Genomic DNA, 24,792 nt, shown 5'->3' with positions numbered 1-24,792 from the left:
CTCCCTGCAGAGGAAACCGGTTCCGCCCCCAAGACCATCGTGTACCACCTCCACGAGGGCGTGTATGGAATCTTCAGCTCAGTCCTGTTTGACAACACCTGCCCTACCCCCATCTCGCAGAAGGTGAGCCTACCCAACCCAGGCCTGTGTTCAGCGGTGTGTGTGCATTTAAATAACATTCTTCTGTGTACTATTATCTAATTTTTAAAAAGTAAAACATATTCACTGTAGAAAATAGGTAATAAGGATGAAAAGGTTTTCACCCATAATTCCACCATGAAGAGATAGATTCTCTGAATGTTAGATTTCTTTTCAATCTTTAAAAAACACATTATACTTTTTCCCTATAAAGTTGGGATCACATCGATTTGTAACCTGATTTTTTTCGTGTAATATGGGGTGTAGCTCTTCCACACCATTAACCCATCTTTGATACCGTGCTTCCTGACGACTACCTGATATTTTAACCAATCTGACTCTAGTGATTGGCCATTTGGTTTCCTGTTTTTGAGCTCGGTGGGTCTATCTTGACACCCCTCTCTGATCATGGCTCTAGAGTTAATTCCTAGAAGTAAAAGCAGCAGTTCATCTTGAATGGGTTTTTCCCTATTGACAAGGGGACAGGAATAGACAGAACATTCCTCCTAGTCTGCGGAATCCAGCCCACGACCTCTGGCCACTTTACTGGGCATTGTTAAGAAGGGAAAGGAACTCAGGCACACCGTTGTATTTTCACATATCCTGGCCTTTGTGTGGTCCTGCTTCCAGAAGGAAACTTAGGTGCCTAACCAGCGCTTAGACCATCATGAGCTTTCAATATGTGATTTGTTTTTCTTTCCCTTTCCATCCTGCCAAGTTTTTCTAGATGCAATCAGATGTGGGCTCTTCTTTGTAGCTCCTCCTGCCCCTCCTCTACTGCAGGCAGAGGGCGCCCCTCCCTCCCTCCTCCACGGTCCCCCGTCCCACCCACGACTTGATGGGTCCTCATTCCCTAGCTGTGTTGGTGAACGTGGTTACTTGTCTGAGTAAGCCTCCCAGATGGACGTGCTCAGGAATTCAGTTTTCTACGGTGATGCACTGGCATTGCCTGCATTCCTGTGGTCTTCCACATCCTACCGCACAGAGAAAGGACCAGGCCAGCCTAGGCCCGCCGAGCCCCAGGTTACACAGCAGGCAGCAGCTGCTCCCTCGTTACTCTTCCTTCCAGCCCCTCTCCCCTTCCTAGTCCCGTCTTCCTGTTGCAGGCCATTCCTGACCCCATGCCCTTCATCAGCTCTTCCAAGGAGCAGGGCTGTGGTCCCAGCCCCGCACCACGCCCCACTCCAGGCTCTCCATCTTGATCAGTCTCCAGTTGGTGTTCCTGACTTGGGTACCAGGATGTTACTGGGACCCTCTCTGTGGTCGGTGCTGCTCCTCCTCTGGTCAGTGCTGAGCTTTCTTCCTTCGGGCTGTCAACCACTCAGGAGTCCTGCCAGGTGACCGTACCCAGGGTGGGGCCCTCAGTGTGGCCATGGAGACGGACACTATGTAGGGGACAGTATACAGAGTAAGTTAGCTACAGTTGTGCAGAGAGTATGTCAGAGGGGCCCACCTTGGCCAGGGGTATCTGCACTTTCTTCCCCAAGGAAGGTGACTAGCCAGTTCAACAGCTTTGCACCCTGCTCTTTGCTCCCAGGGACTTTGTTTTTGGACCTCAGGTAGAAAAAGTTGTATTAAACATAATCCTTGGTTCAAGGTATATTTCTCATCATTGGAATGTGCTTGGCCCTTTTTTGGGATGTTTCTTTTCTTTCCCCTTCTTTTAATGTAGAAAATTTAAAAAGTTTAAAAAATTTAATTTATTTATTTTAGGGGGAAGATAATTAGGTTTACTTATTTATTTTTAGAGGAGGTACTGGGGATTGAACCCAGGACCTTGTGCATGCTAAGCATGTGCTCTACCACTTAAGCCATACCCTCCCCCGCTTTTAAAAAAATTCAAATATTTGAACACCCTCTGTATGCAAAGCGTTGTGCTGAGGTCTGCGGAAGATAGTAGGTGAGGAAGAATTGTGCCTTGGAAACACAATCCTGCTGGGTAGAAACGTGTGTGTGCACACATGTGAGTGTGTATGTGTGTGACAAGTATACAAACTACAACAATGTTATGAGAAAAGTACAAAAACTATAGGACAAAAGTTATGGAGCTTTTTTCAAAAATATTTTAGTACTTATCACTACAAAATAAGGACTTTAAAAAACCGCAATGCCATCATCAAACTAAAAAATGAACAATTCCATAGTATCCCCTGTCATCTAGGTAGTGTTCAAAATATCCCCAGTGTCTCATAAATGGCTTTTCTATTTGATTTGCTGAAATCAGGAGCCAAAGAAGATCCACATACTGCATTAAAAATTTTTTTTATTTAAGTGTAGTTGATTTACTATGTTAGTTTCAGGTAATTCAGTTATACATACACATACATGTATATATATTCTTCTTTCAGATTCCTTTCCATTATGTTATTACAAGAAATTGAATATAGTTCCCTGAGCTATAAAGTAGGTCCTTGTTGTTTATCTAGTTTATATAGAGTAATCCACATACTGCATTTGGTTGATTTCTCTCCCTCTTAACTATAGGTTTCCTCAATCCTTTTTTTTTTTTTTAATTTGTTGATGAAACCGAGTTGTTGGGTCTATAGTTTCCTGCATTCTGGATTTCCCTGACTGGTGAATTCTCAAGATTTCCCTTTGGTGCTACTGAACATGTTATCCATACCCTGTATTTCTTTGAAACTAGATAGTCAAATTTAATGGTTTCAGTAGAGTCCCAACCAGTTTTTGATAAAAATACTTCATGGGAGGTCTTGTCTTTGCTATCTTTTTAGTGTAATAAGCATCCTTATCATTTTATCACCTCATCCCTCTGTCTCTTCCCATGCAGAGTACCACAGTTTTGACTGATGTGTTATCATTTTTACACAGTTTTTTCTTCTTTTATATAGTCTTTTTTGTGTGTGTGTGGTAAGAACTCTTAAGATCTACCTTCGTAACAGATTTTTCAGTGTATAATACACTGATGTTATCTGTACGTACTGTGTTGTACAGCAGCTGTCTAGAACTTACTTATCTTGCATAATTGAAATTTTATATTCATTGATTAGCGACTTTCTGTTTCCCCTCCCCTCCAGTCCCTGGCAGCCACAATTCTATTCTTTGCTTCCATGAGTTTGACTATGTTAGATACTTCACATAAATGGAATCACAATTTGTGCTTCTGTGACTAGCTTATATCAGTTAGCATCATTATATATATATTATACATCAACATTCATCCAGGTTGTTGCATATCGCAGGCGCCCTTCTTTTGTAAGGCTGAATAATATTCCATCGTATGTATCTACCACGTTTGAATCCATTCACCCATCGATGGACATTTAGGTTGTTTCCACATCCTAGCAATTGTGAATTGTGCTGCAATGAACTCGGGAACAGTGATGTCTCTCAGAGATCCTGATTTCCATTCTTTTTGACAAATACCTAGAAGTGGAATTGCTGGGTTATATGGTTGTTCTATCTTTCATTTTTTGGGGAACCTCCATACTGTTTTCCTGACTGACTGCACCATTTTACATTCTCACTAACAGTGTACCAGGGTTCCAATTCTCCACAACCTCACCGACACGTTGTCTCTTGTTTTTTGATAATAACCATCCTAACAGATGTGAAGTGATAGCTCATTGTGGCTTTGATTTGCATTTCTCTTACGATTAGTGACGTTGAGCATCTTTTCATATACTTATTGACCATTTGTATGTCTTCTTTTATAGTTTTCTCACATTGAAATCTATTCCTAAAATGTATTTATAATTTATTTTGCTTTTTTTTTTACTTTACAAAAAGAATGTTATGATGTATGTTACCTTTGGACTTTAAAAAAATACTTAATATCACAGTCTAAGATCCATCAATCCTGCTGTATGTCTCTAAAGTTCATTCATTTGACGACTTTTTAACACTCTGTTGGTGAATATGCTGCAGTTTATTCGTCCGCCCTCCTCTCAAGGCACTTGGATTGCTTCTAGGTTTTTGCCACTGTGAATACTGCTGCTATGAATATTCTTGTTGTGTCTGTGACATGTGAGCAAAGAGTGGACTGCTGGGCACAGGGTATGTGCATGTTCAGCTTCATGAGATGGTGCCACTGGTTTCCAGAATGGTTGTGCTGATTGACAACCCCACCAGCAGGGGTGAGAGCCTGGGTGGGTCCACACCTCCCCCCACACTTGGTATTATCAGACTAAAACATTTTTCTAATCGAATGGATGGAAATATCTTGTGTCTTGATTTGCATTTCCCTGATCACTAATAAGGTTGGATAGCTCTTTGTATATTTATTGGACATACATATTTCCTCTTCTTTCAGAGACTTCGTCTCTTTCCTTTCAGCAACTGCCCCTCCTGTCTGAACTTCTTCACTGAGTGGTCTACATGCCCAGCCCCTGCTACCTCAGCTCCCATTCACTCTTCAAACCTCTCCAACCTGATAATCTAGGCCCCGGCTTCACAGAAGATGCTCTTGAAAGTCACTTCCATGTTGCTGGCCCAGTGGGAGCTCTTCTGTCCTCAGCGGCTGATCTTCCTCCTACTTCATGCTCCTGGCTCCTGTTGTGGGCTCTGCCCACTCCTCTGCCATGTCCACCCTATTACTCTAGCATCTTTACACTGCTCATCCTCTCGTTGTTGACTGTCTTGGGCCTCTGTCCTTGATCCACTTCTCTGTCTACATGCATTTCCTAGATGAGCTCTCCTAAACTGAGGCTTTAAATGTCTTCCATCCTCTCATCAGCACCAAATTCATCTCTCTGTCCCCTACCTGAGCTCTGGACTCGTGTATCCAACTACTCACTTGACATTTCTATTGGGTGTCTCACAGGCATCTCAAATTTAACTCATTCAGAACCAAACTCTTGATTTCCAACCCCAAACTTCTTCCTTTATCCAGTCATCTCTCAGTAAATAGCACTGCCAGTGAACCAACTGTTCAAGCTGAAAAACTTTGACATTACTCTTGATTCTTGCTTTCCATCTCTTCCCACATGCAGTCCACCTGCAATTCTTGGGTCTAACTCTAAAATCTAACGTCTTCTCTGCCGCCACCCTAATGCAAGCTACCATCGCCTCCTTCTTGGGCTGCTGTAGTAATCACTGACTGGTCCTCTGGCCCCTACTCCTGCCATCCTGCTGCCCATTCTCCACACCACAGACAGAGTGACTTTAAAAAACAACCCCAAAGATTATGTATTTCTCTGTTAAAACCTTCCCATTACTCTCAGAATAGAATGCAGACACCTCAATGTGGCTGGCCAGGCTCCTGCCCATCTCTTCAGTTACATCTTTCCCTGCTAAGCCCCTTGCTCCCCTGCTCCAGCCCCACGGACCTCCTTTCTGTCCCGAAAACACCTAAGCTCTTTCACACCTGGGTACAGCTGCATTCACTTCCACTAGCTCCTGAGATGATGGCTTTTTTCTCTTCAGTCGTGCCCCAGTTTAGATGTCACCTCTTTGGGGAGACCTCTACTGACTGCTCTCTCTAAAGCAGGCTTGCTTCTCACCATCCAATCATTTGATCGCCCTGTTCCTTTTCTTCATAACGAGCCATAATCTGTAATTATCTTGTTTTCAAATACTCGCTTATAGTCTGTCCTTCCTACTGGCATGTAGGCTCTGGCCAGGTGTAGCCACCTTGGTCGGTGTCCCCTCTGAATTCCCAGCACATGGCAGGGTGCCTGGGACACAGGAGGTGCTGGGTAAATATTTGTTGAGTGAATAGCTGGCCCACTGTCCTGTGAGCCCACTGAGGGCAGAAACCGCTCACATCTATTTCCTCAGTACAGGACTTGGCACACAGTGGGTGCCGGGTATATGCTGGAATCCATTTTTAAAAATTATATTAGCAACCTAAAATTTAAAGAAACTTAAAAGCTCCTGCAATCCTCCACCCTAATACAACTCCATTCGTTTTTCTGTAACATCACCCCTTCACCCCTTCTTTTGCCATATGCAAACAGTGTTTTGTGTCACATATATATTGACGGTGGCTAAAGTATTATAGCAGGTGCTGTACTAAGGACTTTACATGGCGTTACTGTTAATCTCTATAATAATCCTGTAAGGTAGACACTATTATCAGTCCCATTTTACAGATGAGAAAACTGAGACATATGGAGGTGAAGCAAATTACTCAAAGTTGCACTGTTAATAAAGAGTGGAGTTCTTAAACTGTAGACCCTTGGGGTAGAGTTCACGTCTTATTCATCTTTGAGTATCTGTCTATTGCCCAAGAACAAGCTCTTAACTACTTACCTATAAAATGATTGCCCCCCTATAAAATTACTGCCTCCTTGTAAATTTTCCTCATCACTGGGCATTTGGGCATTGCTAATTTTTGGTTATTCTTATTCATGTTTCTATTAGAATTCCCTCCACCTAAAATGTTCTTTTTTAGTTTGTTTTTTGGTTTTGTTTTTTTGGTATATATATATTTTTACTGATGTGTAGTCAGTTCACAATATTGTGTCGATTTCTGGTGTACAGCATAATGCTTCAGTCATACATGATCATACATGTATTCATTTTCATATTCTTTTTCACCAATACAAGTTACTGAATATAGTTCCATGTGCTATACAGCATAAATCTGTTGTTTCTAAAATGCCCTTTGTTAGTCTCTTTGTGCTGCTGGCTCAGTGTCCCTGCTTCAAGTGTATTCCCTTTGAAAGAACATTTTCTTACGGTGAGTCTCTGGAGTAGGACTGCCGGGTAAGAAGATGTAAGCATTTTGATGCCTCTTCATACATATTGTCAGACTGTTTTCCTCAGAGCCTGGACCAGTATTTATTGTTACCAGTTGTGCTATTTCACAGTGAGCTCACCTGCATTACGTGCTGTGACCTTTTTCTTGTTGGCTAATTTATCTGAAATGGTATACCTCAGGATTTTTTTCATTTTTCTCTCTTTGACAAGAATAAACCTTTTTTTAATGTTTATTTCTTTTGATGTCAATATTTTTTATATCCCCTGTTCACCTAGTTTGGGAGATCTTAAAGTTTTTTCCTTACAAATGAAGATGAGCTTGCATATGCATGTGTGTGTTTAATATAATATTTGACAAATATTTTTTTCTCAGTCTGATGGTTTATTATTCTAGTTCTGTGATTTTTTGTTATTCTTTCATAGAAGTGTCAACATACTATCATGTGTCTTAACTAAGTGTGCTGCAATTAGAAGTAAGGAAATCTGTCCCTTTCTACCTGCTCTGTGGATTATAGATATACCATATATATGTGTGTGTGTATATATGTATGTGTGTGTATGTGTGTATATATATATTTATATATATGGTAATATATAGTATATATAAATATATATTTATATATATATAACAAATAGACCATTTATTGGAGAAAATTTAGCACCATCAGTAAAATAAACTACTAATTCCACCATTCAGAAACGACTATTGTTAAAATTTACTTTGATTCCTTTTTAAGTGCTATAGTGTACATTGTTTTTAACTTTAAAAAATACATATTGTGAGCCATGGTTTTCTTTAAATACTGATGGACTTTTTATTTATAAACAATTTAAATGTTCACTGAGTGGTCTAAAATATTTAAGGTATAAAGGTGCAATTCAGTAAATGTGTATTAGCAGTTCATAAATGCAAGGTACAGGTAGGTGTGGGGAGGGACCCAGAGGGGGCAAGTACCATGGTATTCTTACGAGAATCTTGGGAAGCAAAATTCAGGGTACAAGCTCTAGTCACCCTACTTTGTAGAGAGACACTCTCCCTCTGTTGCCAAGATTGGGCTTTTTTACTGGCCACTGTATTTTATTCTAATTATTTATGGTTTAAAAAGTGTGACTCTGTCTGGAATGTGTATTGCAATAGCACTTAAGTCTGGATCTGGTTAGTTCTTGTCTTAAAAATTCTTAAGTAATGATTTCTAACCCTTTTTTGCTTTATTTCTGCTTTGCCATACTGTACATCAGTTCAGTTTTTTTTCAACGATCTCTAGTTTTTAACTCTGTTCTTTTGATAATTTTATTTTTTGTTCAGCCGATTCTACACTGTTTTGACAACAGCTTTGTGATACGTTCAGAAAGCGGGTAGGGTGCCTTCTGTTTCCAGCAATGTGTTAGACTAGATACTCTGAACAGCCTCCCGACTGACAACAAAGAAGTCTGTGTCCTGACTTACAAGACAGCAGGGAGTCTTCAGAGGTCAAAAATAAGTGAAAGCAGGAATCTCCCTTTCACTTAGAGTAAAAGCCAGTCAACCCCCCAGTCCGAGGAATCCTTTTAAAATGTAAGTCAAATCATGTCTTTTCTCTGCCTAAAACCATGCTTTGGCTCCTGTTTCACTCTGAATCAAAGTCAGAGCCCTTCCAGTAGCTCCCAAGGCCCTTGTGATCTGACCCTGTGTCCTCCCTGACCACCTTCCTCATCCCACTCTGGTCACACCAGCTCCTACAGTTCCTTGAACTCACCCAGGCATGTTCCCACCTCAGGACCTTTGTACTGGTTTCCCCCTCTGCCTGCATCATTATTCTTCCAGGTACCACACTGGTTCACTCCTCACCCCCTTTAGGTCTTTGCTCAAAGGTCATTTCCTCAGTGAGGCCTACCCTGACACTTCGTTCCTTAGTTAATACTATAACCTGTACCCTCCCCCCAACAACCTGATCTGTTTTTTTAAGTTACTTTATAACATACTATATAATTTCTTTCTTTATTTTGTTGTTTTCCTCCCCCCTGCTAGACTGTAAACCCCATGAAGACAAAGATCTTTGTCTCTTTTGTTCACTAGTGTATCCCAAGCACATACAAGTGACTATGCAAATATGTGCTAAGTAAATCAATCCAGAGAGAAAACCTAACTCTGAAACTGGCATTCTCTCTGGGGGTGTATGCTGAATCCTTTTAGCACTGATCTTCAGTTTCTATAGCTGTGTGTGCTCCTAGGGACTGGTCGAGATGGAGAATCTGATAGGATCCCTCACATAAAGCTGGAAACCCTAAAAACATACATCATTATTAGTGTAAGAGAATATTAGAAAAGAAACTCCCACAGAGGAGGACAGCAAGGAAACCTGTCTGTTTTGATCTTGTTAATGACTGGAAAAGGTCAAAAAATTGAGAACTTGAAACCATAACCCAGCCTTCTTGGGTTTCTTACCCAGATTCATAGTAACTGTGTGGTCTGAAAAACCTCAAGTATGGAATTTATTCTATCTTGCAGAAGCAAACACAACTTCCCTCTGGAGAAGGAATCTTCAACCTAGGCTTTTAATAATTTTCGCAGATAAAGTTCCAAGGTACATGAGCTCACAGGAAAAAATTACTGAACACAGAGAAACAAGTCACCATGCAGGGGAGCCAGCAGAAGCTGTAGACAGGAGATTCAAACCTGCAATTACTTTCTGTATTAGAATTATCAGATGCTAAAAATAAAACAAAAAATACTAACAATGCTTAAAGAAATAAGAAGTTGAAAATATGACCAAAGAGTGAGCAAAATAAAAATATGGCCTAGGAGATTTTAAAAAGAATTAAGTAGAACTTCTAGAAAGCATGTCCAGCAAAAATCGAGGATTAGAATTGTTGGGGGTAGGCAACTGGCAGCCTCTGTCAGAAACAAGATAGACTAAAACACTGGACAGCAACAGCATGTAAGTTGGGAGGTAGAGTGACCAAGCTGGTGTTCTAAGGTCTTGAACTGTTTGACTAGAAGGTGAAAATACTGATTATTTTTAGACTTTACATTAGGTATGCATGTTAAAATGTAAATGTCTAGAGTAACTACTAAAATAGTAGAAGTTTATTAAAATAGTTTAGTTTGGACAGTGGCATAAAAACACAGACCAGCAAAACAAATAAGAAAAAAAAAGATGAAGCAGAAGGCAATAGAAATATGGGCAAAAGACCTTAACAGGCAGTTCACAGAAGAGGAAAGCCAAATAGAAAATGCAAAAGCGCTCAACCTCATTGGTAATCAAGGAAATGCAAAGTAAAAGGAAAACAAGATACATCTTCTACCAGCTAGATTAGAAAAACAATTAAAAGCATGACGATATCAGGTGTTGGTGAGGATACAGAGAACTGGATCTCTTAGCCACTGCTAGGTGGGAGTTGCTAGGTGGGAGTTGGTACTTCTAGGAAGCAAGCTGGCATTATTTAGGTAAAGTGAGACATATGTATACTTTCCCCTCCAGCAAGTTCCTAGGTATATGTTGTATAGAAACTCTTGGCATGTGTGTTGGAAGAGGTGTCAGAATGTCCATGGGAAGAATTAATTAATATGAAACATTGGAAACAACCTTAATGTTGTCTTGATGCAGGGTAATAGACGAATAAATTACAGTGTACTGCACACAATGAATTCTATATAGTGATTATGAGTTAGGTCTACATGCATCAGCTGGATGAATCTTGAGGATGTAAGTTTTCAACTAAACAAAAAAGCACGTTGCAGAGATTACACACTCTATATAATTCATATGAATTTCAGGATTATGCTAAACCAAATTCTAGATTGTTTAGGGTTAGGTATATAATTGGAAAACAATGTAAAGCAAGAGAATAATGAAAGCAAAATTCAGGATAATGGTTACCTCTGGAGGGATTCAGGAAAGGGCATGTCTTTGGAGTGGGGATTTCAAAGATATAGGAAATGCTCTATTTCTTTAGCTGGGCAGTGGGTACATAGATATTCATTTTATTGTTATTTTTATTTTATACATGATACAAATCTTCTTTTGTATGAATTAAATATTCAACAAAAGTTGAGTCTGCTAGGGCTTATTAATATTCTCTGATAGGCTCATGTTTATTCTTTTATCATACTGTTTCTAACATTTAGAAAAATGTCTTGGAGATTTCAACTAGTAGTAGCTTATTTAATCTATTCATTAAATTGGGAAGAATTCTCTTTTTTGCTTTACTAAGTTTTTCCAGCTAGCAGACGGTAGAGCTCTTGTATTTTATCTCCCCTTTTAAAGTTTTATTATTTTCTTTGAATAAGTACTATTGTGATCTAAGCACATCCCAGAGTTTAATAACTTAAAGCTCTTATTATTGCTCTGAATGAAGACAGTTCCCTGTGTGTTTGAGCTGAGACACTGGATTGTATGCTGAAACTCACTGGTTTCCTCTAGTAACTGCCTCTCTCTACTTTGGATTTTCCAGGTTGGCAAATGTTATCTGCAATGTGATATTTCATTTCTTCATTTTCTCTACATCATACTTCTTTTGTTTCTTTTCTTCCCTAATAGCTATTGCCAGCATTTCTCATGCCATATAAAATAAAAATAATGACAGAAAGATTCAGACTTGGAGTCAGAAGACAGGGTCCAAGTCCTGGCTCTGCCATCTTGTTGCTGAGTAATATTAGGCAAGTTACTTAACCTCTCTGGGCCTTGTTTCTCTTGTTTCTTCATCTGGAAAATGAGGGGGCTGACCTTTAATTACTAAGGTTGCTTCTGGTTCTGAAATGAGGCCATTCTAGTGTATTACCAGTATGTTAGAGTTGGCTCCTTATATTAAATAGTTTCTCTTTACTGCGGGGTTTAGTTTTGTCTGTAATTTTAATTAAGAAGAGATTCTATAGGCTATTGAATGCCATGTTGACTTCTATTGGGAAAATTACATTAGAATTGTAAATCTAAGTTTCCATATTATGGTAAACCCAATGATCATATCATCCCCGCCTTCCATGATAAATTATCTGATCATTGAAGGTGATTTCTTGACTACGAGTGTGTATTTGATTAGCGAGGATTTCATTTTGGATTTTTACCTATATGTTCACAAGGGAGATTTTGATCATAGATTTTTGTTGTTTCCTTTTTCCCTTTTTGTGTACTGCCCTTGTTCATCCCATGTTTTTCCTTTTAAAATATATTTGTATAATTTATACAGTATGGAAATTAATTGATTTATTCTTTAAAAGTTGGGGAATTATTTAGGGATTCCATTAGAGCCATGTGCTATTTTAAATGTTTCATCTCTGCATCTGCTCACTTATTGGGTCTCTTTGACGAAGGCAGCTGGGAGGTGCCTTGTCTGGGACCACTTGGAGTTCTGCTACTAATTCCCTTCAGAACCTGGAGCAGGTCCATTCTTCTGAGTTTTCTCATCCATAAAACAGGAATTGCATCTGCCTCCCAGATGAGGTGTGCGTTAGTGGTGGGCATGCTTTGTAAACTAGGAACCCTTTTCCCTCTCTTTCAGAGGGGGCCCTACTAGCAGACTGGGCATCTTGTATTTTTACAAGTGCTTGACCATTTTCACCCAGTTTTCTGACTCGTAAACAGAGCTGAGACGTAGAAGCCTGTTGCCACATGCTTTTAGAATATTTATTTTGCAGATTCCTTTTTGTTTCCTTTAAAAAACTTTAGTAAAAGGGTAGCTTTGCATTATTTCCTGTGAAATTTTAAAATCTTTTCCCCCACCAATGTTTAATTTATACCACTAATAAGAAGTGAGAGAACTCTGATTGTAACTCAAGGGTGCCCTTTCTTTTTATTTTATTGCGGAAGAACCTTTGAAACCTATTTTCTCAAGGATCCTCATGGATTCATTTATATAGCATTTCCCCCTCCAAGTCTTTCAAAGTTAGCTTAATGTTTTTTAACAATTGGAGCAAAGGGAAATAATTTAGAGCAACTGAGATGAATTTTACTCATTAGCAAGAAGCCTGTAAACAAGAATTTTACATTATATGAACAAGGATGTATTTGTTTGTCTCCCTCTCCCAGAATGTGAGCTCCAGGAGCACAGGAACTTTCATTTTTTTGTGTTCACTGATGCATTCCCAGCTCCTAGAGCAGAGCCTGGCACATAGTAGGTGCTCAAGAAGTATGTGTTGAATGAGTGAATGAATGAATATAGGATAGTTCTCATCCTTGATTTTAGTAACGTGTATATTTTTCTTTGTTAATGAGGACGATGGCTTATTCATTAATTTTTGTCAAATATATGAGTATTATTTCTGCTTATGGAACTTGTTGACTCTTCTTTCTCAGTTTTACTCATTCCTGTTCCTGATTAAGGTATTGAAACACCTTTCCTTCTTCCCCCATTGGTCTTCTCCCTGCCTCCTTCTAGGTTCTTTGGATGGTTTCTAGTCATAACCTTCTCCTTTTTCTTTCTTTCTTGCTCTTTCTCTTTCTCATTACTCACGTATTTCCTATTCATTAATTTAAGATGTACCATTCACAAAAGCCTCAGCTGTATGCTAGACCACTAAGCATGGAGGAGATGGTGGTAAATAAGACTATCATGATCTCTGGACTCATGGAGTTTATACTCTGACCAGGAAGACAGGCCTGGGCAGATACATTTCCTAAGTATCTAATAATAAATTACAGTAAATGCTATGAAGGCAAAGCTTGGGGAGCCTTAGGAAAGGCTTCTATGAGGACGCTGAAATCTAAAGGAAAATTAGGAGTTGGCAGGTTTGGGGCCACAGGGAACAGCAGGGAGACAGTTGGGGGTGGGGGAAGGGAAGCAGGGTTTACCTGGGGAGCCCAGAGCAGCTGGACTAACTGGAAGAGGGCCTTCCAAAGGCAGGATTTATTCAGGACTCACTCATGTCCATCTTTCGGTCATGACTCTTCCTTCAGGACGTGCCTGGCAAGATCCCTACACTGTGACAAATTGCACTATCTTTTTCCCCCATTTAAAAAAATAGAAGTATAGTCAGTTTATAATGCTGTGTAAATTTTTGGTGTACAGCATGTGTCATACATATATTCCTTTTCATACATATACATACATGTTCCTTTTCATATTCTTTTTCATTATAGTTTATTCCAAGATATTGAATATAGTTCCCTGTGCTATATAGACTTGTTTATTTTATATATAGTAGTTAGTATCTGCAAATCTCAAACTCCCAGTTTATCCTTTCCCACCCTCTTTTCTCCCTGGTAACCATATGTTTGTTTTCTATGCCTGTCAGTCTGTTTCTGTTTTGTAAATAATTTCATTTGTGTCTTTTTTTTAGATTCCACATATAAGTGATACCATATGGAATTTTCCTTTCTCTTTCTGGCTTTCTTCACTTAGAACAATGATCTCTAAGTCCCTTCATGTTGTTGCAAATGGAATTATTTTATTCTTTTTATGGCTGAGTAGTATTCCATTGTATAAGTATACCATAACTTCTTTATCCTGTCATCTGTTGATGGATATTTAGGTTGCTTCCATGTTTTGGATATTGTAAATAGTGCTCCTATGAACATTGGGGTGCATGTATCTTTTCAAATTAGAGTTCCTTCTGGATATATGCCCAGGAGTGGGATTGCTGGATCATATGGAAAGTCTATGTTTAGTTTTTTGAGGAACCTCCATACTATTTTCCATAATGGCTGCACCAAACTACATTCCCACCAACAGTGTAGGAGAGTTCCCCTTTCTCCATGCCCTCTCCTGCATTTATTGTTTGTGGACTTTTTAATGATGGCCATTCTGACTGGTGTGAGGTGGTATCTCATTGTAGTTTTGATTTGCATTTATTGAGCATTTTTTCACATGCCTATTGGCCATTTCTGTCTTCTTTGGAGAATTGCTTGTTTAGGTCTTCTGTCCATTTTTTGGATTGGTTTGTTGTTGTTGTTGTTATTAAGTTGTATGAGCTATTTATATATTCTGGAAATTAAGCCCTCATCAGTTGCATCATTTGCAAATACTTTCTCCCATTCCATAGGTTATCTTTTTATTTATGGCTTCTTTTGCTGTGCAAAAGCTTATAAGTTTAATTAGGTTCCATTTGTTTATTTTTGCTTTTATTTCTACTGTCTGGTTAGACTGCCCTAGGAGAACATTGCTAAGATTTATGTCAAAAAATGTTTTGTCTGTTTTCTCCTAGGAGGTTTATAGTGTCTTGTCTTATGTCCAGTCTTTAAGCCATTTGAGTTTATTTTTGTGTATGGTATGAGGGAGTGTTCTAACTTCATTGATTTACATGCTGTTGTCCGGTTTTCCCAAAACCACTGGCTGAAGACTACATTTTCTCCATTGTATATTCTTGCCTCCTTTGTAAAAGATTAATTGACCATTAGTGTGTGGGTTTATTCTGGGCTCCCTATTCTGTTCCACTGATCCATATGTCTGTTTTTGTGCCAATACCATGCTGTTTTGATTACTGTAGCTCTGTAGTATTTTCTGAAGTCTAGGAGGGTTTTTCCTCCAGCTTCATTCTTTTTCTTCAGTATTGCTTTGGTAATTCTGGGTCTTTTGTAATTCCATTTCATTTTAGGATTGTTGTTCTACTTCTATGAAAAATATCCTGGGTAATTTGATAGAGACTGCATTAAATCTGTAGATTGCTTTGGGTAGTATGACCATTTTTAACAATATTAATTCTTCTAATCCAAGAACATGGGATATCTTTCTATTTCTTCAGATCATCTTTAATTTCCTTAATCAGTATTTTGTAGTTCTCTGTGTATAAGTCTTTCACCAACTTGGTCAGATTTATTCCTAAGTATTTTTTGTGTGTGTGTGCGCACTGTTATCTTAATTGTCTCCAAAGGTCTGTATTACAGATTTCTTTTCTGGATTTGGAAGTCACTTACAAAAAAATTAAAATTTTATGTAATTGTTAGTTGTGTCTTTGGGCAAGTCACTTAACCTCTCAGGACATTACTTTCCCTGAAATGGGAGTAATTCTGTCTACCCTGTGAGGTCCTCTATGACCTCTGCCAGGTCACCCAGTGATTGTCTGTGGGATGCCCATCTGCCTCACCAGACCAAGAGCCCGAAGGAGGGGGGGTCTAACTCACTTGTGTGCTTCTGGCTCCTATAACCAGGCCTCAAGTGGAAGGAGGGGATCATGGAGGCTGGGCCCAGAGGTCAACCTTGATTTGAGGGAAAAGGAAGGGATACAGAGGTGAGGACACACCCAGGGTCTGGAAAGTGGCAGATACACCACTGAAGACTGAAGCTGGCAGGTGACAGCTACACCAACAATAAAGATGATGGTGCTAATTTACTGGGCCTTTGCCATGTGCCAGACACAGTTCTAAATGCTCTACCCAGACTCATTTATCCTCTCAGTAATGCTATGAGGTAGGTACTGTTATTAGGCAATGAATACAGAGAAGTGAGAGGGCCACAGATACCAGACTAGGAGGCCCATCCAGTCTTTATCCTATTGGTTCTGGGAGCCATGAAGGCTTTGGAGGGACAGCATACTCAAGCTGTGCACATATGCCCAGGAAAGCTGAACGTGGCCATCTCTCTCCTGCAGAAACCATCCACAGAGCAGCCCGTGTACAGCAGCAGCCTCTGGGGCCCAGTGGTCGATGGCTGTGACTGCGTAGCTGAGGGTCTGTGGCTGCCGCAACTACATGTAGGGGACTGGCTTGTCTTTGAGAACATGGGCGCCTACACCGTGGGCGTGGGTTCCCTCCTCAGGGGGGCCCAGACCTGCCGCATCACCTATGCCATGTCCCGGGTGGCCTGGTAAGGGGGCCCTGCTGGGAAGGGGAGTGGGGGGAGGAGGAGGGGGCAGGCTGGGCAGAAGCAGTGGGGGAAACCCGAGGTTTGAGACCCTGCTCTGGTGTAATCCAATGTGACAAGTAGCTCTTGGCTGCTGATTCCAAGAGAGGCCTGTGCTTGGCACCTGGCTGTGGCCATGAATGAGACTGAGCTTCCCTTGAGGAGCTGAGTCCTGTGAGGGACACAGAGAAGCAGACCTGATAACATGGTGCTGGGTGGAGGGGGTGGGCTCTGGAAGCTTAGAGCCCCCGAGGCCCAGATCTACCTCCCTGAGGAAGGATGAGTGGGAGTCAGGTGGCAGGAGGCAGGAGGGGTGGGAAGGGGGCTCTAGGAAGAAGGAACAGGGAGCGAGCATGCCTTCCAGAAATGACATGAGGTTGGTCAGGGCTGATCTGGGAATGGCCTTGAAGGCCGAGCTAAGAGCTTTGAGCATTTGGATTTTTAGAAATACCACCCTCACCACTGGGTGGATTCAGGGAGGACATGGGCAGATGCAGATGGAGCCAACCAGTTGGGTGGCTGCTATGTGACCCAGGAAAGACCTGACTGCTCATGGAGCTTGCCCTTGCTGGGCCAGCGTTGGGATCCAGTGAGGCAAGATGGAAAAAAGTCACACGTGTTGAACCTTTCTGTCAGACCCTACATTAGGCATCTTATGATAACTTCCTTTTATTCACATGAAATGCTATGGGACCAGTGTCAACACAGAGGTCACTAGCAGAGGTCACTACTGGTCAGCAGTGTATAGCCCCTCCTTTGGGGGCTGGGGAGATGCCTGCAGAGGGCAGGAGCACTTGGGAGGGGTTTATGCTGGGGTCTCAGGGGTGAGTGCAGCCTGTGTCCCCAGGGATGTGCTGGATGCTTGAGGGCCCGCAGGGACAATGCTACCAAATGCCAAGTCTGACAGGTTCAGTATGAAAGTTGCATGTCATTTATTCAGTCAACAAACCTTTGTTGTTTCTACTCCCTGCAGGGGTACAGGATAGGCTGATGCAGCTATTTTGACATCAGGGGTGTTTTGACAAGGCCTAAAAATCAAACTTAAGAAAACAATAACCACACAGGCTTTATATCACCCTGGCCCCATCATCAGCAAACAAAGGTGGATGAGGCTGCAGTAGCACTCACTACTGGGAACAAAAATTTCTGATGTATTTATATATTTTTTAATTAAAAAAATTTTTTTTTAGTTTTTTTTTTTTTTGAGGGAGGGGAGGTAATTAGGTCTATTAGGTCTATTTATCCAATAATTTTTTAAATGGAGGTACTAGGGATTGAACCCAGGACCTTGTGCATGCTGAGCGTGCACTCTACCACTTGAGCTATACCCTCCCCCTCTGATGTATTTAAATGGCCATGTCAAAGAAATTCCCCATATCAAAGGGGCCTCATTGAAATGTCCTGCTTTACAGCGTGGCTCTGTGCTGGGTCCTGGGGGGAAAAGAGCCTCTAAGAATGTGGTAAGCCAAAGTATGCACACCTGCACACAGCATAGAGAGGGCAAAGGTCACTAGAGAAAGAGGGACAGCAGGCTGGGGAGGGTGGTGAGGGCTGCTTCTCAGGAGGCATCGCCTGATGGATAAGGAGGAGTTAGGCAGGCACCGGAGGGCCAGGCAAGATGACAGGAGGGAAGTCGTGGCCGAGAGGTGTAGGGGCTTCAGAGTCCAGTTCATCCACAGAATTTTAAGTAGCTCTGTCTGGCTAGAGTGGCATGTGGGGAAGACTGGATGAAGAAGGACCTTGGAGGCCCTGGTTGGGCTTGATCTTGAAGGCAGCAGGGAGCTATTGAGAGGTTTTAAGAAACTTATCTTTCAAAACCCATTTTGCAAGATGAGGAGACAAGAGGCTCAGATAGAGGATGCTTGTCCCAGAGAGCCTTCAACCTGGAAGGGAATGGCCTGACCAGATTCTGTGCAAAGATACTGACTACTTATTTGCTGCTGAATTGCACACGTCAGCAAAGAGGGAGGCCTTCCTGCAGGGGGGGACTGGAATAGGCTGGAAGTATGAAAGGAGGAGGATGTAGATGGAAGAGGAAGGGTCTTGTGGGGAAGCAGATCTAAGCAGAAGTAAAGGACAGGCTGTCATGCCACCCTCCCTCCCCTCAGGCCTCCTGAAACAGCCCAGGGCTCCTTCCCTGTCCTCACACCCAGCGTCCACCCCTCCACCAGTAAGCGTTCACCATGTGCCAGCCTGCTGTTGGGGGCACTAGGCAGTGAGTAACTCAGATACGTTCCCTGCCCTGCTATAGCTGAAGGAATGCTGGGGAAGCAGACACTAAACCCTATTGTTATCAAGGAGTGCTGGTGCTGTGGGACTCAGCAAAGGGACGGTGATGTGGGCAGAGGTACAAGCATGTGCAGAGGCCCGGGATGGGATGCACGAGAGCCCAAAAGACAGCTGCTATGGATGGCAACCAGGTGGCACCACTGCCCACGGTGGGAGAGATTGGCAGGGACCAGATCTTGGGGGGGCCTGAGAGTGGAGGGAAACTGCTGGCAACTCAAGAGCAGGGATTTACTTTAGAAAAGATGGACCTGGGTCAGAATTGTCTGGAGGGGGCAAGAGCAGATTAGGGAGACTGTGCGTTCTCAGATAGAGACGGTCACTGGGAGTGGAGAGAAGTGGACACCTGTGAGGATGCTCTGGAGGTGGGCTCAGGAGGGACTAATGGGGGTAGAAACGAGATCCCCAGCCTGGGGCTGGAGCAGGAGCCATTATTTACACGGATGTGCAGGGGAAACAGCTTGCAGGGCTTTTGAGGGGGGCAGATGATTTTTGAGTCCTAAGCTTAGGGTCTGAAGACTGTGGGCTTTGAAATGAGCACTGGGTTGAATCCTAGTTCTACCACATTCTGGGGATATGACCTTGGGCAGGTAACTCCCAAGTCTCAATTTCCTCATAGTAAACAGGGATGATAATGTCACCCTTACAGGGTTTGGGGACATACAATTAGGTATTTTAAGTAAAGTGCCTGGCACAATAATGGGCATATCAATGAATGTGGGTTCCTTCTCCTTGTGGGCTAGACGACCGGGAGAAGGGAGCAGGGGGGAAGAGGGCTCAGCAGGCCTCTCCCTGCCCCCTCCCCCAGGTCCTGGCCCCGATGGCCCTGAGTCTTCTGCTACAGGGCCATCAGGAGTCCCTGAAATGCAGGCCCTATGCTGGCTGCTTCCAGTGCCCCCTCTTGTTTGCAGGGAAGCCCTGAGAGGGCAGCTGCTGCCTGCAGAACAGGACGAGGACGCCGAGGGCATGTGCAAGCCGCTGTCCTGCGGCTGGGAGATCACAGACACCTTGTGCATGGGCCCTGTCTTCACCCCAGCGAGCATCATGTAAGCGGGCCCCGTTCCCCCCAGGAGAACCCCAGCGGGGCCGCAGAGATGCCTCTGGGAGAGGTGGGGGAAGCGGCAAGCAGGGGCACCCTCTGGCCAGGACTCTGGTGCTTGCTCTGCCGCCCCCCACACTCCACCTGTAGTGTTTCTGCCCTGTAAATAGGACCAGTCTTACACTCACTGTAGTTCAAGTATGCAACATAAATCCTGTCCCTTCCAGCTGTGTCCGCCTCCTCTGCAGCGCCTCTCCTCTGCACACCTCTTCTGTGGGGGTGTTCTTGGGGTCTTCCTTGGTCTCCTTCCCACCTTTGTAAATATGAAGCAAATAAATATTTAGGTTTTACTAATACTCCAGTGGAATCCAGCAGTTCAATTCACAGAGCAGCCTGAGTTAGACCAGGGCCGAGGCCTCCCCACCCTCTGCTTCAGTCGGGCTGCAGTGTAGGCATCTCCTACTGGCACCCAGCTCCTCTGACTCCTCTCTCTTGTTTTCACAAGCGTCCATGCCTGGCGTAATGAGGAAGGGTGAGCTGTTGGGCTGGGGTGTGGGGGCAGGGTGGCCTCTCTGCAGCACTGGAGCTGCAGCTCATGGCGGGTGAGGGGGTCTCTGTGTGAACCCAACACCCAGCTGAAGGCCTGGTCCCAAGTTGGGACAATCGAGTATTTGACACAGCTTTTGGAAATTCATACCAAAGACAAAGAGCAAAGAGATGGGTATCTGGGAGGTTTTGAGGAGATCCTGTTCCCCTCCTCTCCTTGCAGGTCATCATGGCAATCAGACTGATGCAAGTGCGTGGTAGTTGGTTTTCCTTATTCAGGCGGTAATTTGCTAGAACACCACTGGCCGTGGAGTACTGGCACATCCTGTGCCAAGGGCCCTGACGCTGGTGGGCAGTTCTTCTCAAGACAAAGGCTCCCTCACATCACTCAGGTCTCAAGCTCTGCACCTGCAGTGTGTGAGCTGCTCAGCAAAGGAGTTCATATTTCAGAGTTCCCCCAGCTGCTACAGGTGACCCTAAACAATTTTCTTCTGGAATTGAAAAAAATTGAATATAATTCACATGCCTTAAAATCCACTCTTTCAAAGTATAGATTTCAGTGGTTTTTAGTGTACTCACAGTTTGTGGAAATCACCACTGTCTGATTCTGGAACATGTTCATTACCTCAAAAAGAAACCCCGTATCCATTAACAGTCTCTCCCCATTCTCCCCTTCCCCCAGCCCCTGGCACCCACTAATCTATTTTCCATCTCTGTGGATCTGCCTGGTCTAGACATTTCATTGCGATTGTTTTTATATCTTCACTTGAGTGTCTCACTGGGTAAGCCTGGTAAAATGTGTGTGTTTTGTTTTCCACACCACCAAGCAATTCTCTGACACCAGCTGGGTGTCCTACAATTCAACTCAATTCTGACGCTACCTACCTAGAGATAGAATCAGATCCCATGGGTTAAAGGCTCAGTCTTACAAATCTGAACAAAAGAGCAAGGAGTCTGAACTGAATTCTGCAGGCAGTAGGGAGTCCTAGATCCTTCTGGGGCAGAAGCATGACAGGACCTTTGAGAGGATAACTGACAGTGTATTCAACTGGGGCAGAGGGAGGCGACCCAGTAGGCCGGTGGGAGCATGCACATCCTTCACTCCCTGGCCTGTTTAAGGCGAGCCCAGCCAGGGATGGACACAAGTTGTCATCTCTGCCTGCCCATGCCCCGGAGGAGATGGTGGCTCTCTGGGTGTCACCCTTCCCTAGGAAACTTACCTGCCCGAGTCAGCTCATTCCAGCTGTAAAGGGACCATAGGGAAGGCAACAGGATGGGAGTTCCCAGTCAACCTTTTGCTCCATTTTAAACCCTCTTCCTGGCAGCTATGGGATGAGTAGCTAGGCTTGTGTAAATTTAACCAGCAAAATTATGATTTAGGCTCCTAGCAGTCAGAGGGATCTTTTTGAATCATAAATCCGACCTTGTCATTCCTCTGCTGAAAACCCTTCAGTGGATTACCACTGTGATGCCAATAAAAGTTAAATTGCCTGAGATCTCCATCCACTTTTCAACCTCATCTCCTGCCACTCTTTTCTCACCACACACCAGCCTACTGGCCTCTTTTCAGTTCCTCACACTTACCGAGTTCTTTCCTGCCCCCAGGCCTTTGCCCTTGCTGTTCCCTCTGCCTAAACAGCTCTTCTTCCAGCGTCTTCCAGGCTGACTCATTCTCAGCTTAAAGGGCTGATGTTAAATGTCGCCTTCTCAGGAAGGCCTTTTCTGTACGCTGTATTCAAAGTGCTCCCCCTCATCTAGTTATGTGGAGTCATATTTTACAACAATTAGATTCTAAAGGCAGTATTTAAGGCAAGAAACACATTATCAAAGTTGTCATTGAAAATCCCGGAGGAAGCAATCATATTGGAGGCAGTACCTCATTCTTCTCTGTGTTCCTGATATGCAAGGCACATTTCCTTAAAACCCCAAATAGCTCCATGATCTCTCTCCTTCACACTTCAGGTCTTTGCTCAGATGTCACCTTCTCTGACCTTCCTGACCAGTCTTTAAAACTGCAACACTCCTGCTCCCACCCCAGCATCCCATGATCCCCCTTACAGCCTTACCTTTCCCTCTCATAGCTCATCACCTGACATACATTTTACTTAAATTAAGCTCTGAAAGGCAGAGATGTTTATTTTGTTCACTGCTGTGTTCCTAGTGCCTAGAACACTGCCCCACACAGATGTTCAATAAATAACTGTTGAATGAATCTTTCAAGTCTCAGAGTGGTATCTCCCTTTTCTCTTACTCTATGCCTGGGTACTGCTTCTCTAAGCTTTCACAGCATGCTATATTCACCCACAGTAAAGACCTGTTGATCACAATGTATTGTAACTTTTCTACTTGTCTTTCTGCAAATCTGTTAATTCCACAAGGAGAGGGAATGTTACTCTTACTTGCCAGTGTCACCTGGATCCTGGGTTTGTACTTGGGACAGAGTAAGTGCTTAGAGTCTTTTGAACGAACTAGTCTTGGAGGATCGGGGATACCCCTGAATCCCCAGACAGCGGTATCTGGTCCCTTCTCCTCAGCTCCTGAACAGCAGCCTAGATCCTGCGAAGGACAGACCACTGACTGTAACGGGCTGGAGGCCCTGCAGGCTTGCAGGCTTACACCCAGGAGGAGAGCGGGTCCACATACCAGGGCACTTAGGCGGGGAAGCACATGGGATGTATCAATAGCTCTTTCTTCCCTTCCACTCAGCTGGGTGACCATGAGGTAGGGCTACCATATAACATACAGGATGCCCAGGTAAATTTGAATAAAGATAAACGACAGCTACTTTTTCAGGAAACGCATGACCCACGCACTATTAGAGATATCCCTATACTAAAACACTGTTGTTTATCTTAACTTTGGGCGTCCTGCATTTTAGCTGCTAAATCCGGCAACCCTACTCCGCAAGTCTATGTCTCTCTGGGTTCGTTTCCCCCATCTGTGGAATGGGGGTATTTCTGTGACACTTGCCTCAGGGACTCCTCAGGCGAAGCAATCCCCCACCTCTCGCAAGGCTGTCCCTCCCCTCGGAGGAGTGGGAAGCGCTGATTTCGGGAGACGTTCTCGGTGGGTAAATATGAACAAGCCACTGCCTCTAGGAGCTCCCTTTTCTCATCTGAGCCTTACAACGCTCTTACGCACCGCTTCGTGGAACTCCGCTTGTTCGGCTTCCAGGCGCCGGAACAGCCCATCATCTCTAGTCCCAGCCGGCGCGGATTTCCGGCTGCGTGACGTCACTTCCGTGTCAGAGAGCCTCCGAGGCCTCGCGCCCCGCGCTCTGGCGCCCCCTGTCTGCCCGGAGGAGGACCTGACTTTACCAAACAGGGAGAAGAGACAGACGAGTCCACTGGTTGAAAGACGGACGGACGCAGCTCGCAGCCTCCACCAATGGAAGACCGAACCTTCGCCGAGGGCGGGCCTCCACGGGCCAGGGGTCAGTCTGGGACCCAGGCTGCCAGGAAGACAGGGACCCTGTCCCGGCCCGGCCAGAAAGGCTAGCCGGAGCAATATCGGAAGTGGGCTTCTGCCCACCAGCTACTTCCGCTTCCCCTTACAAAGTAGGGGGAGACTTGAATAACGAGACCAGAGAGCTGTACGGATCTCAGGTGTCCAGTGTCATCCACGCTCATCCATTTCATTCCCGAGAGGAGACTCGTGATGAATTCACGCAGAAAATCGTAGGCTTTGAATGAATTCTTGACCTGGAGGCCAAGCTGTTTTACGTTTTAAATAATAAAGAGTACTTACTTTGTTCTATGCCCTGCCCTCGCCCTTCACTCGCATTTTTCGTTTAATCCGCACAGGCCTGTGAAGTGGATATCGCAACACAGACTTCGACCCCTCAGTTCCTGTGTTGGGATCCTGGCTCTGCCAGTTACAGCCTGTGTTTCCTGTGCCACAATTTTTGCATCTGTCAAATGGAATCTACCTTATACCCTAGTTCTAAGGGTTAAATAAATTAACATATTTAAAGTGCTTAGAACAGCAGCTGACGTATCCACAGGAATCACTCAAGTTATGCCTATTTATAAATTAGAAAACTGAGGCTTAGCTATGAAGTAACTTGCCTAGAATAGATAGTAAGTAGTGGAGGCAGGTTGGGAAGCATCTCTACCTTTCAGTCGTACTCACCCAGCCGTCTTCCTATGGAAGCCTGTGGGGACCATAACTGCCTTTAGAGCAGCACATGTATTTATTTAGTAGGATCCTATCACCAAATGACTGCTCTCTGGGCATTTTAATAACTCCAGTTAAGATGATGAGGTTCTATAACTTGTTCTATACATCTCCAATGAAGATAGGCTGTAAGATCCAACTGCTAAATCTCATTGATATAAAAATTAGCAGAAATGAACTTCTGAAAATGTTCA

The 24,792-nt window shown here is 43.4% G+C and overlaps 1 protein-coding gene and 1 long non-coding RNA gene across 5 annotated transcripts in view; one reads left to right on the top strand and one right to left on the bottom strand.

Moving 5' to 3' along the window:
• Window positions 1–20,225, top strand: part of AZIN2 (antizyme inhibitor 2) — a 31,727-nt gene extending 11,502 nt beyond the window's left edge. For 2 of the 4 annotated variants that reach the window (XM_031683540.2, XM_072973965.1), the window contains exons 9-11: window positions 11–123; window positions 16,301–16,515; window positions 19,749–20,102. In XM_031683540.2, the coding sequence (XP_031539400.1) occupies window positions 11–123; window positions 16,301–16,515; window positions 19,749–19,887 (467 nt within the window). In that variant the 3' untranslated portion in view covers window positions 19,888–20,102. 4 annotated transcript variants of the gene reach the window in all.
• Window positions 986–23,620, bottom strand: LOC116282968 (uncharacterized). Its single transcript, XR_012079309.1, has 3 exons — window positions 23,393–23,620; window positions 20,065–20,189; window positions 986–1,523 (listed from the first exon to the last, which is right to left on the bottom strand). It is a non-coding gene; the product is annotated as an uncharacterized lncRNA (long non-coding RNA).
• Between the last annotated feature and the right edge of the window lie 1,172 nt (window positions 23,621–24,792).

Source organism: Vicugna pacos, chromosome 13 (genome assembly GCF_048564905.1).
Source record: "Vicugna pacos chromosome 13, VicPac4, whole genome shotgun sequence".
Taxonomy (NCBI): Eukaryota; Metazoa; Chordata; class Mammalia; order Artiodactyla; family Camelidae; genus Vicugna; species Vicugna pacos.
This window is presented reverse-complemented; position numbering and strand designations above follow the sequence as displayed.